The sequence below is a fragment of the Phyllostomus discolor genome, chromosome 13, assembly GCF_004126475.2.
Source record: "Phyllostomus discolor isolate MPI-MPIP mPhyDis1 chromosome 13, mPhyDis1.pri.v3, whole genome shotgun sequence".
Taxonomy (NCBI): Eukaryota; Metazoa; Chordata; class Mammalia; order Chiroptera; family Phyllostomidae; genus Phyllostomus; species Phyllostomus discolor.
This window is the reverse complement of record NC_040915.2, coordinates 14,384,830-14,401,144: the sequence shown is the minus strand read 5'-3', so window position 1 is coordinate 14,401,144 and position 16,315 is coordinate 14,384,830. Positions and strand designations below refer to the sequence as shown.

The 16,315-nt window shown below is 51.5% G+C and overlaps 1 protein-coding gene across 1 annotated transcript; it reads left to right on the top strand.

The window, feature by feature from the left end:
• Positions 1-1,930: 1,930 nt before the first annotated feature.
• On the top strand, positions 1,931-16,034 carry PCDH12 (protocadherin 12). The gene is made up of 4 exons (XM_028528543.2): positions 1,931-5,220; positions 8,731-8,828; positions 10,814-10,965; positions 15,175-16,034. The coding sequence occupies exons 1-4, from the start codon at positions 2,341-2,343 to the stop codon at positions 15,648-15,650; spliced, it is 3,606 nt and encodes a 1,201-aa protein (XP_028384344.1). The 5' UTR covers positions 1,931-2,340; the 3' UTR covers positions 15,651-16,034.
• The last annotated feature ends 281 nt before the right edge of the window (positions 16,035-16,315 follow it).

Sequence of the window (16,315 nt, the reverse complement as noted above, 5' to 3'; positions counted from 1 at the left end):
CAGTCTCCAGAGGGGCTTTCTGGAGGGCAAGTCTGTGTGACCTTAGGAAATGTACCTAATCCTCTCTGCTGAGGTTCTTCACCCGATAGCAGGGGTGTGCGAGTGGCATGAGGTGGCATAGGGTGTTGAAACCCAGGGAGTCCTGAGAAATGAGCTTTCCAACGGAAGGGATGAATGCAAGACCACTTTCGCCATTTGCAGATGAGGCATAAAACCTGGAAAACGATACAAGGTGAAAAACCACCTCCTGCATTGAGAGCTTCCTCTGTCCCAGCCACTGTGCCACTTCAAGTGTCATCTCACTGAGTTCTTACCACAGACTCCTGAGATGGGCTACAGCCACACTCTCCAGAGAAGGAAACTAAGGCTCAGATAGGGTAAGTGACTTGTGCGCTGTCTCCAAGCAGGTTAGTGTCCTGTTTGGCTCCAGGCCCTGTTGTAGGAAACGGCCCTTTGCTGGGGCCCATGGACTTCAGGAGGATGGTGCAACACCTCCAGTAGTGCAGTAGGGGTGAGAGGAGAGGGTGTGGGGATGAAATGGCACAAGAGAAGGGACAGTGTGGAGGTGGGGCTTAGCCTAAGCCAGTCCCTTAGCTACTCCTGTTCTAACAGCCACAGGCCTCCAAGCCAACAGGGCTCCTGATTGGAGTCACTTTTGTCCCAACGGAGTACCTCTGGCCTCAAGGACTCAGCTACAAACACCCACCTAGGGGAAGCTGGTTCTTAGTTCCCAGCACTTCAAATGCTTTGTAAACCTCAGGACTCAACCTTGAAGTAGGGTGTAAGCCTGGGAGAAGGCTGGGGACGGCAGACTGAGGAGGGAGCTGGGAGGCAGCGAGCCATCTCAAAGGGCACCCAGGACTGCCCCCTCAACTCCTTCTTGGGCCTTGCCTCTGCGAGGAGGGGTGTGCGAGGAAGGCACACCCTAAAATATCCTGAAGGAGTTGGGAGGGCAGCAAGGGAGTATCATTTGAGAGGGTTTTGTCATAAACAGCAGTGGGGAGAGAAAAATTGGAGGAGGAGAGGGGAGGGGAGAGGAAGGTGTGGGAGGGGGAAACGTCTAAAACCTCCGAGACACAGGAGCTAGAGGCTGGGGGATTCCCCAGACAGGAGCTCAGGCTGCACCAGATGCCGAGAACAATGGGCCTCTAGGCTGAGAAGCAGGAAGGGAAGAGGGTAGCATGTGATCAGGTGAGGAGGTCCTTGTGCTTCAAGAGCCAAGACCATGGCACTCACATGGGTCCCTGTGGGCAGGGACTGCCCCGGGCCTGTGTGAGAGCCAGAGCCAGCTGCAGGTGGGAGGAGCTGTGCAGATCCTAACAGCCACTGCTGACAATAACGTCATCGCCTGTGACTTGGGCAGGGCCCGGGCCCTTCATACGTCATTTCATTTCTCCTCACAATTTCCTGCTGGAGAGCTACTATTCTTATTCTCATTCACACTCTAAAAAGGAGGAGGTTAAAAACCCAGAGAAGCTCGGTGACTCGTCCCACACATCTCAGCTGATAAGCTGCAGAGTCAGGATTTGAACCCAGGGAGTTTGGCTGTGATGACTGCTCCCTTAATCAAAGCTGCTTCCCATGCAACAGAAGTGGGTGATCAGGACAGAGTCAAGATTAATGGTAGATGAGTGTAGGAAAAAGATCAGAATGGAAGAGAATAATGCCAGACACAGAGAGAGACAGGGAGCATGGCTGTCCCATGGGCCTCAGACCCTGGGCAGCAGGCAGGGGCTCAGGCTCTCTGCTCACTCGGCCACACAGGGGCACCGTTTCCCTCAGTGGCCGCCTTAGCTGTGTGAACAGCACCTTCCCATCCAGCCTGTCCCCAGAGCCCCTGCCGCATCCTCCTCAGCAGCAGGCTGCTGGGCTTCACGGGAAGCGGGAAGCGTGCTCTCTTTCTCTAATTGGCATTGAAACTCACAGCCCTCCCTTTTCCTGTAGGTGGGGTTTCCATAGGAAAAAGCTGCTTCTCTGTTTCTCCAGCCTAGCAACTGTTTGGAAGTCAGATCCCCACATCCTGCTTTACTGGGTCAAGTCCCTCTTGGACCGGTTCTTGCCCATCATTGGCTGGAGTGGACCAGCGGATGCCCCTGTGCTGGGTCTCCCCTGGCAATCTTACTTCATCGGTGCTGGGACCTCTCGGATCTCTCAGACGAAGATGGCCTTGCCTGAGGATCCTGCTAGTTTCACCATCATCTAATTATGGGACAAGGTCGTGCCAGCAGGTCTGGGGTCAGGAGAACGGGGCTAATCAAGCCCCCCCAGAAACACTGGAGGACTTCCCAGCCTTTGAAGAACTCAAGCAGTTTCTGAATCTAGCCCATTCCGGCGGTAAGCATGATGCAGCTTCTGCAACTTTTGCTGGGGCTCTTGGGGCCAGGTGGCTACTTGTTCCTTTCAGGGGGTTGTCAGGAAGTGGCTACTCTCACTGTGAAATACCAAGTGTCAGAGGAAGTGCCGTCTGGCACGGTCATAGGGAAGCTGTCCCAGGCACTGGGTTGGGAAGAGAGGCGTGGGCAAGGGGGGGCTGCCTTCCAGGTCTTGCAGCTGTCTCAGGCGCTCCCCATCCAGGTGGACTCTGAGGACGGCTTGCTCAGCACGGGGAGGCGTCTGGACCGAGAGCAGCTCTGCAGGCAGCGAGATCCCTGCCTGGTTTCCTTTGACGTGCTTGCCACGGGGGATTTGGCGCTGATCCACGTGGAGATTCAGGTGCTGGACATCAATGATCATGAGCCACGGTTTCCCAAAGGCGAGCAGGAGCTGGAAATCTCTGAGAGTGCCTCTCTGCGCACCCGGATTCCCCTGGACAGAGCTCTGGACCCAGACACTGGCCCCAACAGCCTGCACTCCTACTCCCTGTCTCCCAGTGAGCACTTTGCCCTGGATGTCATTGTGGGGCCCGATGAGACCAAACATGCGGAGCTCGTGGTGGTAAAGGAGCTGGACAGGGAAATCCACTCATTTTTTGATCTGGTGTTAACAGCCTATGACAGTGGGAACCCCCGAAAGTCAGGCACCAGTTTGGTCAAAGTCAACGTCCTGGACTCCAATGACAACAGCCCTGTGTTTGCTGAGAGCTCACTGGCACTAGAAATCCAAGAAGATGCTGCCCCTGGTACTCTCCTCATAAACTTGACTGCCACAGACCCTGACCAAGGCCCCAACGGAGAGGTGGAGTTCTTTCTCAGTAAGCACGTGCCTCCAGAGGTGCTGGACACCTTCAGTATTGATGCCAAAACGGGCCAGGTGATCCTGCTTCAACCCCTAGACTACGAGAAGAATCCTGCCTATGAGGTGGATGTCCAGGCAAGGGACCTGGGTCCTAATCCCATCCCAGCCCATTGCAAAGTCCTCATCAAGGTTCTGGATGTTAATGACAACGCCCCAAGCATCCACATCACATGGGCCTCCCAGCCGTCGCTGGTGTCAGAAGCTCTTCCCAAGGACAGTTTCATTGCTCTTGTCACAGCAAAGGACTTAGACTCAGGAAACAATGGTCTGGTCCACTGTTGGCTGAGCCAAGAGCTGGGCCACTTCAGGCTGAAAAGGACCACTGGCAACACGTACATGCTGCTAACCAATGCCACGCTGGACAGAGAGCAGTGGCCCCGATACACCCTCACTGTGCTGGCCCAGGACCAAGGAACCCAGCCCTTATCGGCAGAGAAACAGCTCAGCATCCAGATCAGTGATGTCAACGACAATGCACCTGTGTTCGAGAAGAGCAGGTATGAAGTCTCCACTAGGGAAAACAACCTACCCTCACTCCACCTCATTACCATCAAGGCTCATGATGCAGACTTGGGCATTAATGGACAAATCTCATACAGCATCCAGGACTCCCCAGTTTCTTACCTGGTAGCGATTGATTCAGACACAGGAGAGGTCACTGCTCAGAGGTCATTGGACTATGAGCAGATGGCTGGCTTTGAGTTCCATGTGATTGCAGAGGACAGGGGACAGCCCTGGCTCTCATCCAGTGTCTCTGTGTGGGTCAACCTCCTGGATGCCAATGATAATGCCCCAGAGGTGATTCATCCCCTACTCAGTGATGGGAAAGCCAGCCTCTCAGTGCTTGTAAATGTCTCCACAGGTCACCTTCTGGTGCCCATTGAAACTCCCAGTGGCTTGGGCCCAGTGGATACTGACAAAGCACCACTGGCCACGCACAGCTCCCAGCCATTCCTTTTGACGACCATTGTAGCAAGAGACGCAGACTCGGGGGCAAATGGAGAGGTCTTCTACAGTATTCGGAGTGGGAATGAGGCCCACCTCTTTGTCCTCAGCCCCGACCTGGGGCAGCTGTTCATCAATGTCACCAATGCCAGCAGTCTCATTAGGAGTAAGTGGGAGCTGGAGATAGTGGTGGAAGACCGTGGCAGCCCCTCCTTGCAGACCCAGGCCCTGCTGATGGTTTCGTTTGTCACCAGCACGGACCACTTGAGGGATCCAGCCCCTGATCCTGGGGCCCTAAGCACATCGGTGCTGACGGTGATCTGCCTGGTTGTCCTGCTGGCCATCTTCGGGTTGATCTTGGCTTTGATCATGTCCATCTGCCGGACAGAGAAGAAGGACAACAGGGCCTATAACTGTCGTGAGGCTGAATCCACCTACCGCCACCAGCCCAAGAGGCCCCAGAAACACATTCAGAAAGCAGACATCCACCTGGTCCCCGTGCTCAGGAGCCAGGTGGATGAGCCTGGTGAAGTCGAGATGCTCCCCAAGGATGTTAGCAAAGAAGCAATGATGGAAGCAGGCTGGGACCCCTGCCTGCAGGCCCCCTTTCATCTCACACCAACCCTCTACAGGACCCTGCGTAACCAAGGCAACCAGGGAACGCTGTCTGAGAACAGAGAGGTGCTGCAGGACACAGTCAACCTCCTTTTCAACCATTCCAGGCAGAGGAACGCTTCCCGGGAGAACCTGAACCTTCCTGAGCCCCAGGCTGCACTGGGCCAGCCCCGCACAAGGCCCCTGAAGGCAGCAGGCAGCCCAACAGGGAGGCTGCCTGGAGACCAGGGCAGCGAGGAGGCCCCCTTGAGCTCACCAGCCTCCTCTGCAACCCTGAGGCGGCAGCGAAATCTCCACGGCAAAGTGACCCCCTCGAAAGAGTCAGGCCCCCGTCAGATCCTGCGGAGCCTGGTCCGACTGTCTGTGGCTGCCTTTGCGGAGCGGAACCCCATAGAGGAGCTCACTGTGGATTCTCCTCCTGTTCAGGTACCTCGGTGTGGGCAGCTCTTACTCTGGTCACCCCTGGACCACTACCAACAGCATCAGGCACCACCATTATTTACAATTCTCACATTCATTCCTTAGGCTCATCAGGCACTTCATGGTGCACTGTGTGCAGCCGATCAGGGCATAGCTCTAGGGTCAACAGAGTTGAGCTGTGTGATCCTGGACAAATTACTTACTGTCTCTGAGCCTTCGTTTTCCTATCTGTAAAATAGGAATGACTATAAGAGCATCTGCCTCACAGAGTTGTCCTGAGGATTGAATCAGTTAATTCCTAGATAGCACTTGCTCAAGGAGCCTGGCACAAGTAGACACACACCAAAGGTAGGGACTAAGAATAAAAGCTTTGGAGCAAGGCTGCCTGGGTTCAAATCCTGGCTCCTCCTCTTTCTAGCTGTGAACCACAGAGAACTTACTCAGCCTTTCTCTTGAAGATGTCCAAGTTAATAGTAGTCATCTCCTAAGGCTGCTTGTAGACAAAGCCTCTAGAAGACTGTCTGACACATAGACAGCACTCAGGAAATGATCATGATGACTTCTGCAAAGCCCCTTCCATCCCCAGCGGGGCAAGCCCCCTGTGAAACAGGCTGGCATGGCATCATCGCCCCCAGGCTCAGGGGCTGCACATCGCTTTCTTGAGACCCCGAGCTAGCTGCCTGGGTCTGCGGGATGGGGCAGTGAAAACCACCTGGAAACTTGGGAGTTAGGCAGGTCTGGGCTCAAAGGTAACATAGTTACTTAGCAGCTGGGTAACCCTGAGCTTCATTTTCCTCATCTATAAAATGGGGGTCATGATGCCAAACTCACCCTGTGTCTACCTCCCAGGAGTTTGAGAATTAAATGAGATGATAAATGGCAAAGTGTCTAGAGACCTAGGATTTATTAGACACAAATGGGAAACATTTGCAGAGATGGTGCCTGATATCGCACTCATATCTGCTCCCTGGCATTCCAAATAATTTTCCCTGTGCCAGGCTGCCCGACCAAATCACGCTTCTGTTTGGCCAGACCCTCAGCTGAGGCTTCCTGTGGAGCAAGGACACAGCTTCCTTCCCCTCCCCCTCCCCAGGAAGCCACCTGGAGAGGGCCCAGCTGCTTTCTCAGGAGTCTTGCCCTGGGCTCTATGCAGCCCCAGAGATTGCCCAGAGCCATTCACTCACTCCCTAATTCATTCATTCATTCATTCATTCATTCATCAAATGCTTACTGAATGAGCTCTTTGTGCCAAAAAAATGGTTCTTAGTAAATAGAGACGGTAGAGAGCAGGCTCTGTGGTTGGCCCCAGGGGGGTTATGGAAAGAAGGGTGCCCACTTGGGATCAACTTGAGGGTAAGAGGAAGTTCACCTAGCATCTTTTTAGCAGCACAGTGCCACAGTGAAGTCAGATCTAAGTTCAGATTCCAGCCCTACCCGTCATTGCTGTGTAGCCTTTGTGAGCCTCAGGTTTCACACCTGCAAAATGGGTGTGATGGTATCTCTTCCCTTGGGTTATTGTAAGAATTAAATGAAATTACATACTACTTGACAGTTATTAAATGCTTATCATAAGATCTATTAATAAATGACATATACTTTTACTCATTTAATCTTATAACCACAACCACTGTATGATCAGTATCTTATTATTATTCCCTTTTTACTGCTGAGGAAACAGGCTCGGAATGCTTAAGTAATTCCTCAAGACCTCATCAGGGGGAACTGCGGCAGGGATTTGGACCTGAGGATTTGAACCTGAGTCCAAATGACTTCAGAGTCTGGGCTCTAAAACTGAAGTGACCTTGAGTGACAGTGCTCAGCTCAGGGGATAGCACTCAGGAAAGGTCCCTGAAATATAGGCTGTCACTTGAGAAAAGGGTTGCAGGTGCCTCAGGAGGTGGGATCTTCCCTCAGGCAGGCAATGGGACCCTGAGCCTCCCGAGTCACATTGGAACCCCAGTGCTGGACACCTTCCCTTCCAACTCTCCTCTGAGACTGGCACTTTCTGCCTTGCCCAGAGAGAAGGAAGGGGCCTTCTCAGGGAGGGGTGGGGGTGGGCTCAGGAGGCAGACGCAGTGTTTCTAGGAGAAATTACCCAACCTTCTTGCATTTGTGGAGCATTTTTTAAAGATTTTATTTATTTATTTTTAGAGAGAGGGAAGGGAGGAAAAGAAAGAGAAAAACATTGATATGTGAGAGAAACATTGATTGGTTGCCTCTTGTATGCTCCCTGATCGGGTACTGAACCCACAACCCAGGCTTGTGCTCTGAATGGGAATTGAACTGGTGAACTTTCACTTTGCAGGATGAAGCCCAACCCATGGAGCCACATTGGTCAGGGTTGTGGAGCATTTTTAACTTTCAAACCATCTAATTAATACTGACAATTAGATTAATTAATTAATTTAATTAATTTCTAGCTTCACCTCTGAGGTGAGAAAAGGTCTGAGTAGGTCTACAAATCTGCTGGACATTATACAAGCTGGAAATGACCTTGAGCTAGAACTCAGCGTCCCAAGACTTGATCTGTTGCCTTCTCCCTCTTGAGGCCCTGCAGGGTCTGGCCCTGCCATCCTGCCCAACTTCTGCCCCATTCTCCAGGCATCTCCCCTGGCCCTTCAGTGTTCAGGGCCTTCCGTTTGGAGCACCCTTCACCCCAGGCCCAGACCCTCACCCTCTCTCCACTTGCCACGCTCCATTGGAGCCTTGGGGTCTCAGCAGAGGTGCCCAGCATGCAGTATGAACTCCATAAACCCTTGTAGAAATAAGTGCATAAACCTCTCCCATTTCACCCCACAGATTCCTCTTTGCTCCAAGTTGGGTGAGTAGCCCTCCTCTGCTCCCACAGACCCCCGACATTTGTGCACCCAATGCAACCCCTATAGTAGCCTGTGCCCTGTCTTCCCTGGTGGACTGTAAGTGCCCTCAGGACAGACATTGGGCCTTGCTCTCATTCTTGTCCCCATAGTGAGCACAGGGCCTCGGCACCAACAAGCACTTACTAAACACCAGCTGGCTGAACGAAAGCATGAGTCAATGAATGATTACATGACATCATTTTTGCCTTCTCTACAGCATAGTCTTACATCTGGCCACAAAAGTTGGCTTAGTGCTTGAATACTGCTGAAGCGGGGGAGGGGAATAACTCTTCAACATAATTTTGATCAAAGTAATAATTAATTTATGGTCAGGAAATGCCTTGTTCACCCCCATCCCCACAGATTCCAGCAGGGGCAGGCCACTTGTGGGGGATGAGAGGGGATTAGCCCAGAGGGTCCTCACTCTCCCTCCCAGACACCCGGGACCTGGGATGACAAAGACAAAGCAGGGACCCTGCCTGTGCAGGTCCCAGCCTCTGTCACTGCTCCCTGCTCACCACCCCCCTCTGAGCACATAAACATCTGAAGCTGGAGGAAAGACTATAAAAAGAAAGCGCCGGCATTGAGGGAAACATCCGGCGAGGAAGTATGCTGGGTCGGAATTGTGTGGAGTCAACAGATTTTTCCTGTCTTGTAGCAAATCTCCCAGCTGCTGTCCTTGCTGCATCAGGGCCAATTCCAGCCCAAACCAAACCACCGGGGAAATAAGTACTTGGCCAAGCCCTGTGGCGGCAGGTAAGTGCACGTAGCCCCAGCTTCCCTAGTTTCCCCTCTGGTCTCTCTGCACCCCCACAGTCTCTGAGGCAGTAGGGACGGGGACGGGTGAGCACCTCCCAGTGGAGGCTCCCCTGGGACAGTGCAGTGGACAGCATCCATCCCCCTAGCCCAGGCCACTGGGTCCTGGAGCAACTGTATTTATAGTATTTACAGGACAGAGTCACTAAGGAAATGACTTCATCCCTAAGGTTCTGATTATCTGCCCCCTGATTGCAGAGGTACTGGGCTAAGGACAAGTCTGTAACTTGCAGCTCTCTTCTCTTGACCCTTAAACATAATATGAAGTGGCTAAGGAAATGGGTATGTGCGTGTGTTCCTTTGGGCTGTTCCACAATTAGACACCTTAAGAGGACATCTAATCTAACTCCTCGTTACAGATGGAGAAACTGAGGCTCTAACTAGTTTGATGTACCCAGTCATGTAAAGTTGAGTGAGTCAGATAAATCCCCAAATCCTTGGTTTCTCATCTTTAAAATGAAGGTCACCACACTTCCTCGTAGTGGTGGGGTAAGGATTTAACGATCCATGTATTCTAAGCCCATAGTCCCACAGCTGGCTCATGGAAAGTGCACCATCAATGCTAAGTCCTTTCCTCTTAAAGTGACTTTGTTCAAGGTCATAGAGCCAGTGAGTGGCAAAGCTGGGACCACCTCTCAGGGCACCTGACTCCTGGTTCAGTGCTGTTGCCTTGACAACCTGTAGCTTCTTTTTTTTGTTTTTTGTTTTGTTTTGTTTTGTTTTTTCAAGGACAGTGAGAGGTAGTATAGAGCATTGGTGAGTACTCCAGAGTCATAGCAGCCTACATTTGAATCCCCACTGGGGACCTTGGGCAAGCCGCATCATCTTCACGAGTCTCGGTTTCCTCTTATGTGAAATGAGAATGATAACAAAAGAACTTTACAGATGTGAAAGGTTTCATGAAAAGGTGCATATACCCTGCAAAGCATACGGCCTGACTCAGAGTAATTGCTCAGTAACACAAGTTGTTGTCATCCTTACTTGCAAACCTGCCTTCTCCCTGCTGATCCCTTCAGAGAAGCAGAATTGGCCACAGGAAAAACAAACAAACAAACAAACACCAGAAAAGGCCCCCAGGGCTTAAAATCCCTCAGGGAGCCATTTCTCCTGCTGGGATGATGAGGGGCCAGTCCTGTCTACCCCATGCCAGGAGGTTTCAGGAATTGGCCTCCCCCAAGTGAAAAGAGAGGTCTCTGGGGGAGAGGAGCCCAGCGGGAGACAGTAGGAGTGGGAAGGAGGGTTAGTCGATTCTGAGTAGCTTTTGGATGTCTCATCTCAGTAGCATCCTCTATAGGTCTGCTCTTCTGGTCTGGGATCTGGCCTCAAATAGGGAGCAGAGAACATTCAGTCACCCAGTCCACAAAGTATGAAGTACCTACTATGAGCTGGGTCCTGTTCTGAGCCCTGGTGAGAGGGCAGGGAACGAGACAGATAAAACTGCTGCCCTCGCCGGAGTACACACTTTGACAGAGGGGTCAATGGGTGGGTGGGTGGTTGGACAGATGGAAAGATGGATGGATGGTGGATGACTGCACTGGCTCACCCGAAGTTACTCATCTCCTACTCTGTGCCGGGCGATGTGAAGAAATGGGAGGGACGATAGTGAGTAATCACATAATGCTTTCATATTTACTTGTTTGCTGAGTGCTCACAGTGTGCCAGGTGCTGTGCTAAGCTCTTTACATACAACGTCTCATTTTACCCTCACCATGCCCCTTGAGTTGGGTGGCGTAGACTCAGAGTAGGCAGGAGGGCTGGGATCAAGTAACTCAGGCCGGTCTGACTCTGAAGGCAGGACTGTGGGTATCCACGGGCCTGTGCAGACCAGTGAAGGCTGGCATGAACAGAAGAATGTCCATGAGCTGGAATGAATGAACCTGTGTGTGAACTGTCTCACTTGTGGGCTGAGTGGGTTTCCTTTGCAGGAGTGCAATCCCAGACACAGAGGGCCCAGGGGCCAGGGCTGGGGGACAGGCAGAACCGGACCAGGAAGAGGGACCCTTGGACCTTGAAGAGGACCTCTCTGTGAAGCAGCTGCTAGAAGAAGAGCTGTCCAGCCTACTGGACCCCCACAAAGGTAGGGACTTTCCAAGGTCACCCCAACTCTCCTCCTGACCCCCACACTCACATGCCCAGGCTTCAGAGTCCTGCTCTAACCCACTGCAGGGAAACACAGCCGTCCTGTGTCTGGGGAGGAACACCAGCAATATTTGACTTCTCCTGGAGCTTCAAAGGGTCTCTGTTTGTTTAAAGACCAGATTCTGCCTTGATTATTCATTTCACAAATCATCATAAGAATAGTGAACGATTGCTGAGCTCTTGGCGTGTGCCAGGTACAGGGAACATCTTCAACACAGTATCTCATTTAAGCTTCCCAACAGTCCCTGGAGGCAGATATTACGCGCTCCAATTTAGAGATAAGCACACTGAGGCTCAGAGAGGTAACTTGGCCTGCCCAGAGGCGCCTAGCTCATTACCGACTGAGGGGAGCCAACCTGGGCCTGCCTGGCATCAGGAGACCCCACCCCCTCCTGAACCACTCCTTTGAATTTCTCTGGTGTTCAAGTGTCCTTTTACTCTGAGAACTGAGTCAACACTTTAATGTGCTAACATCTCTAGGGGAAACAGAAAGAACTTTCCTCTAGAGAAATAATTCGTTTGGAAAATAGATACAACACGTGAACTTTAATTGAAGAGCCTGCTAGCTGGCCCCTCCGCGGTGGACGCTGGTCAGCCCCCATTAGGGTGCACCCACAGGCCCGACCTTCCCAGACTGCGGTGTCGTTGCTGTAGCGAACAATCCGTTTCTCGACTGCGCACATCCGGTGCGCTCCGTCTGGCTGCACATGCGCTGCAGGCATGGCAGGCATGGCCTTTCCTTGGTTAAAAAAATATATGGCTAACATTTCTTGAGTGCTTTTAACATGCTAGTCCCCGTTCTCAGGGCCTCCTGAGAGGCTCCTACAAGACAGGGACTGTTCGTGATGCCCATCTCATAAAGGGAAGATCTGATGGGCAGGGGTGTTAAATAGTCTTCCCAGGGCTGTGCAGCCAATGGTTATTGACACCAGCAGTGTGGCTCTAAACTGAAATTAAGTAAAATTAAATCTGATTAAAATTAAGTGTGTGTAAAGTGGAAAGTTCAGTTCCTCAGTCATACCAGCTACATTTCAAGTGCTCAGCAGCCACGTGGGTTAGTGGGTACAGCCTTGGACAGCACACATATAGAAAGTTTTGCAGGACTGTACTGTCTAGAATGTAGAGCTGTGAGGTCCACCACAGCAGCCACTAGCCACGTGTGAAAACGGCTAGTCTGAACTGAGATGTGGTGTAAATATAAAATACACTCTGGGTTTTGAATACTTACTATGACTACATATATTATCTCAATGATCTTAAAATACTCTATTGCTTATGAGATAAAGTAATGACATTAAGTAGAAAAGTGTTTTATAAATTAATTTCATGTTTTCTTTTTACTTTTTCAAAATGTAGCTACCAGAAAATTTCAAATGACCTCTGTAGCTCACTTTCTGTCTCTATTGGGCAGCTCAGCGTGGGGTTTAGTTCCCACGTGGTCCTGCTTCCCCACAGCACGGAGGGCAAGACGCATAGGGGGTGGGGTTGGGGGTGAAGAGGGACACAGACGCCTGAGCTGCTCATAGGCCTGGACTTTGATGAGGCCCCTGGTGAGGGTGCCATGCACTGGGGTCTTGGTGGCATCTGGTGAAAGCCCCGCCTGAGGATGTGATGACGACAGTACCTCCTTTGTTGCGTGAGCTCACTGGGTGCTATCCCACCACTTTTGCTCCTTTTGCTATCTCACCACTCTGTGAGAGCAAAAGGAGGTTCAGAGAGGTTAAGCAATTTTCCCAAGGTCACACTGTTCATAAGCAGCAAGGAAGGGAAAGCCAACCCAGGTCGGCGGCCCAGAGCCCACCTGCCACAGAGGGAATTTGCCATCGCCTTTCAGCCGTTCGCACGCGCCCCAGTGATTTTCTCATTCCAAGCTTCATTCCTTCTGAGGCTCTCTGACCCTTGTACAAGGAAAGGCCTAATTCTGTAACAGCAAAAGAGTTCCAACCTTATTACCCCAGAGTCTCAGGGAACTAAGGTTTACATTTCCCGAACGTCCAGGGTTAATATTTATGTTCATTCAATCATTCAGTGAATGTTCACCAAGTCCCAGGCGTGGGCTGGGCCAGCTGGGACGGGGCCTGCCCCAGCCTCACAGGCTGCACAGTCCCACGCTCACGAGGCAAGATCGAGACTCATTTAGATCAACATAAACAACAATTAGCTGTATTTTGAAATAACTTTTCCAAATCACATAAGCAATATTTAGTTAATGTAGAAAAATATAGATAAAAAGAAAATAAATTACCTCTGCTCTGGATAATTTCAGTTAACACTTTGACAAGTCTCCTAGGCTTTTATTCTATGCACAGATTTAATGTTTTATTTTTATTTTTTTTAATTTTTTTTCCTTTGCATTGAATTTATTGGGGTGACGTTGGTTAATAAAATTGTACAGGTGTCAGGTGTGCAACTCTATAACACATCATCTGTATATTGTACTTTGTGTTCACCACCTCAGGTCGAGTCTCCCTCCATCACCATTTATCCCCCTGTACCCTCTTCTTCCTCCCCTTCCCACCTTCCCTCTGGTAAGCACCATACTGTTGTCTGTGTCCACTGCTTGTTTTCTTAATCCCTTTACCTTTTTCACCCTGCCCCACAAACCCCCTCTCTTCTGACAGCTGTCAGTCTATTCCCTAAGAGTCTGTTTCTATTTTGTATGTTAGTTTATTTTGCTCGTCAGATTCCACATATGAGTGAAATCAGATGGTACTTGTCTTTCTCTGACTGGCTTACTTCACTTAGTGTAATGCTGTCTATGGCCATCCATGCTGTTGCAAAGGGTAAGATTTTTTTCTTTCTTTCATTCTTTTTCTAGGCCAAGTAGTACTCCACTGTGTAAATGTAGCACAACTTTTTAATCTACTCATCTACTGAAAGACACTTGGGCTGCTTCCAGATCTTGGCTATACAATAGCCAAGATCTGTTATTTACAAATAACACTGCAATGAACATAGGGGTGCTTATGTTCTTATGAATTAGTGCTTCAGGCTTCTTTGGGTATATTCTGAGAGGTGGAATCGCCGGGTCACAAGGCAGATCCATTTTTAATTTTTTGAGGAAACTCCATACTGTTTTCCATAGTGGCTGAACCAGCCTGCATTCCCACCAACAGTGTGCAGACTTCAAAGCCGTTCACCTTAAACAAACATTAAATACAAGTCCAAGAAGATCTTGTGCTTTTTTTTTTTTAAGACACAGTTTCTTAACCACAAGACACTCTTTCTTCTGCTTGGGCCTCTACCATCAGGCCTGGGACTAATTTTTGTGAAGGGAAAAAAGTGCGATGGTGGCATTGGCGATCTAGGAACGTTTTCCACTGCCCTTTTCCCCGGACAGCCCGTAGAGAGCCAGCCCCTTCCCAGCCTGCCTCTAGGACAGGGTTTCCTGTAGCTTCAGAGCTTGGGGCCTGGTGGTAACAGTGCACACCTTAGCAGGCCTGGGAAGTCCAGAGGCCATGGGTGGGCGGGCGCCTGGGGTATCCAGCAGGAGGAAGGGCCAGCTCTTCCGAGTGGAGAGGGTGGTGCAGTCACAGGGGGCTTCAAAGATGTCAGAACTGGGGTCCAGTCTGGATTTGGTTGCCTAGTACATACGTGACTTAACTTCTTAGAACTTCATAGTTTACTCATCCATAAAATGGGATAGTACTCTTGACTCCAAATGCTGTGTGGAAGTTAAAGGAGATAATTATGTAATTGCTTGGCACAGGAGTACCTAATAAGCGGTCACTATTATGCGTACAGACAGATGGCAGCACCAAGTCAGAAACTCCAGCGCTGGCTGAGAAAAGGGGTTTTTCCCCACTCAGCGGTGCGCCTGGCTGTAAGGGATGGGTGAAAGACACTCTGGTGCCACACTCCACCGACGCAGCATTGTTTAGCAACGGGCCAGTTTCTGGCTCAAGGCCTTCCTTCCGCCTCCTCCTCCTCCCCCCACTTGCGGGCAGCTCCAGTCAGCCCCCTTCCTGGCCGGTGAGCTTCCCCGTCAGGGCCTCTTCCTTCCTGTCCTCCTCCGGCTGCCCCGTCCGTCCCCTGCCATTTCCCTTCCCTCCTTTGTTCAGTACCCTTGCCCTGCCCACATCCCACCGTCGTCCATCCTGCCCTTCCGTGGGCCCGGCCCTCACTGTCCCCTCTGCCCTCCCCGCAGGCCTGGCCCTGGACCGGCTGAGTGCCCCAGATCCTGCCTGGATGGCCAGGCTCTCTCTGCCCCTTGCCACCAACTACCGTGACAACGTGTTCTCCCCGGACACTGCAGCCTTGGAGGAGCCAAGGACCTTCCAGACGTTTGGCAAGGGGTCGGGACCAGAGCTGAGCCCAACTGGCACTCGGCTGGCCAGCACCTTCCTTTCCGAGATGAGCTCGCTGTTGGATATGCTGCTGGTGCCGCGCGCCAGTGTGCCCGTGGAGGCCGCCTCCGAGGTGTTGCGGCGGCTCTCCGTCTGCGGGAGGACCCTCAGTCTAGACCTGGCCACCAGCAAGGCCTCGGGCATGGACATCCAGGGGAGCCCGGGTGGAAAGACGGGGGCCGAGGGCAGGACCAGCCCCAGCAGCAGCAGCAGCAGCAGGGGCCTGTGGGTGCAGGAACAAGGGAGCCCAGGAGATACTAGAGAGTCCAGGCCCTGAGGATCCTTGGACATGTTCTGGTTTCTAAAACTGTTGAACTCACTGAGCAGAGGAGGCTCGAGAACTTCAGGTTGACTGAGGCCGCCCCACAGAGTGGGCAGGGGCCCAAGGACTACCAGCTGGCTCACCAAAGCAGCCCCTTGTTAGGAGCTAGCTCTGCTGCTGAATTTTTTGGAGGATGCAGATAGTTTGTGGCTGAGATCGTGTTTGCTGGCAAAACACATGTAGAGCACAGAGGGCCAGTCCTCCAGTGGAACAGATGCTGAGGAGGGTCACAAGCAGGACAAGGATGGCCTTGTTGCATACTGGAAGACGGGGGGCTGGATCCTGGGGTGCTGGGCAAAGCTCTGTGACCTACTAATAAAGGCAAAGCAGTAGCTTGTTCTCCTGTTTACACCTCTCAGGAGGGATGAGTAACAGAATGATGGGTCTTTGTCCTCCACTCCCCGGCGAGAGGATCAGACTGGGCCTGGACAGGAGTGGGTCACGTTGGGGTTAGCTGCGCAACAGTGGACACGTGTGCCCTTGACCCCACTCCTCTGTTGTCACATTATCAAATAATACGCTTCTCAGCTGGAAAATTAGGGCTCAGAAAAGTGTGACTATTTATAGAGCATTTACATGAGCCAGACACCGGGCTTACAATAGGACTTAATTAATAATTT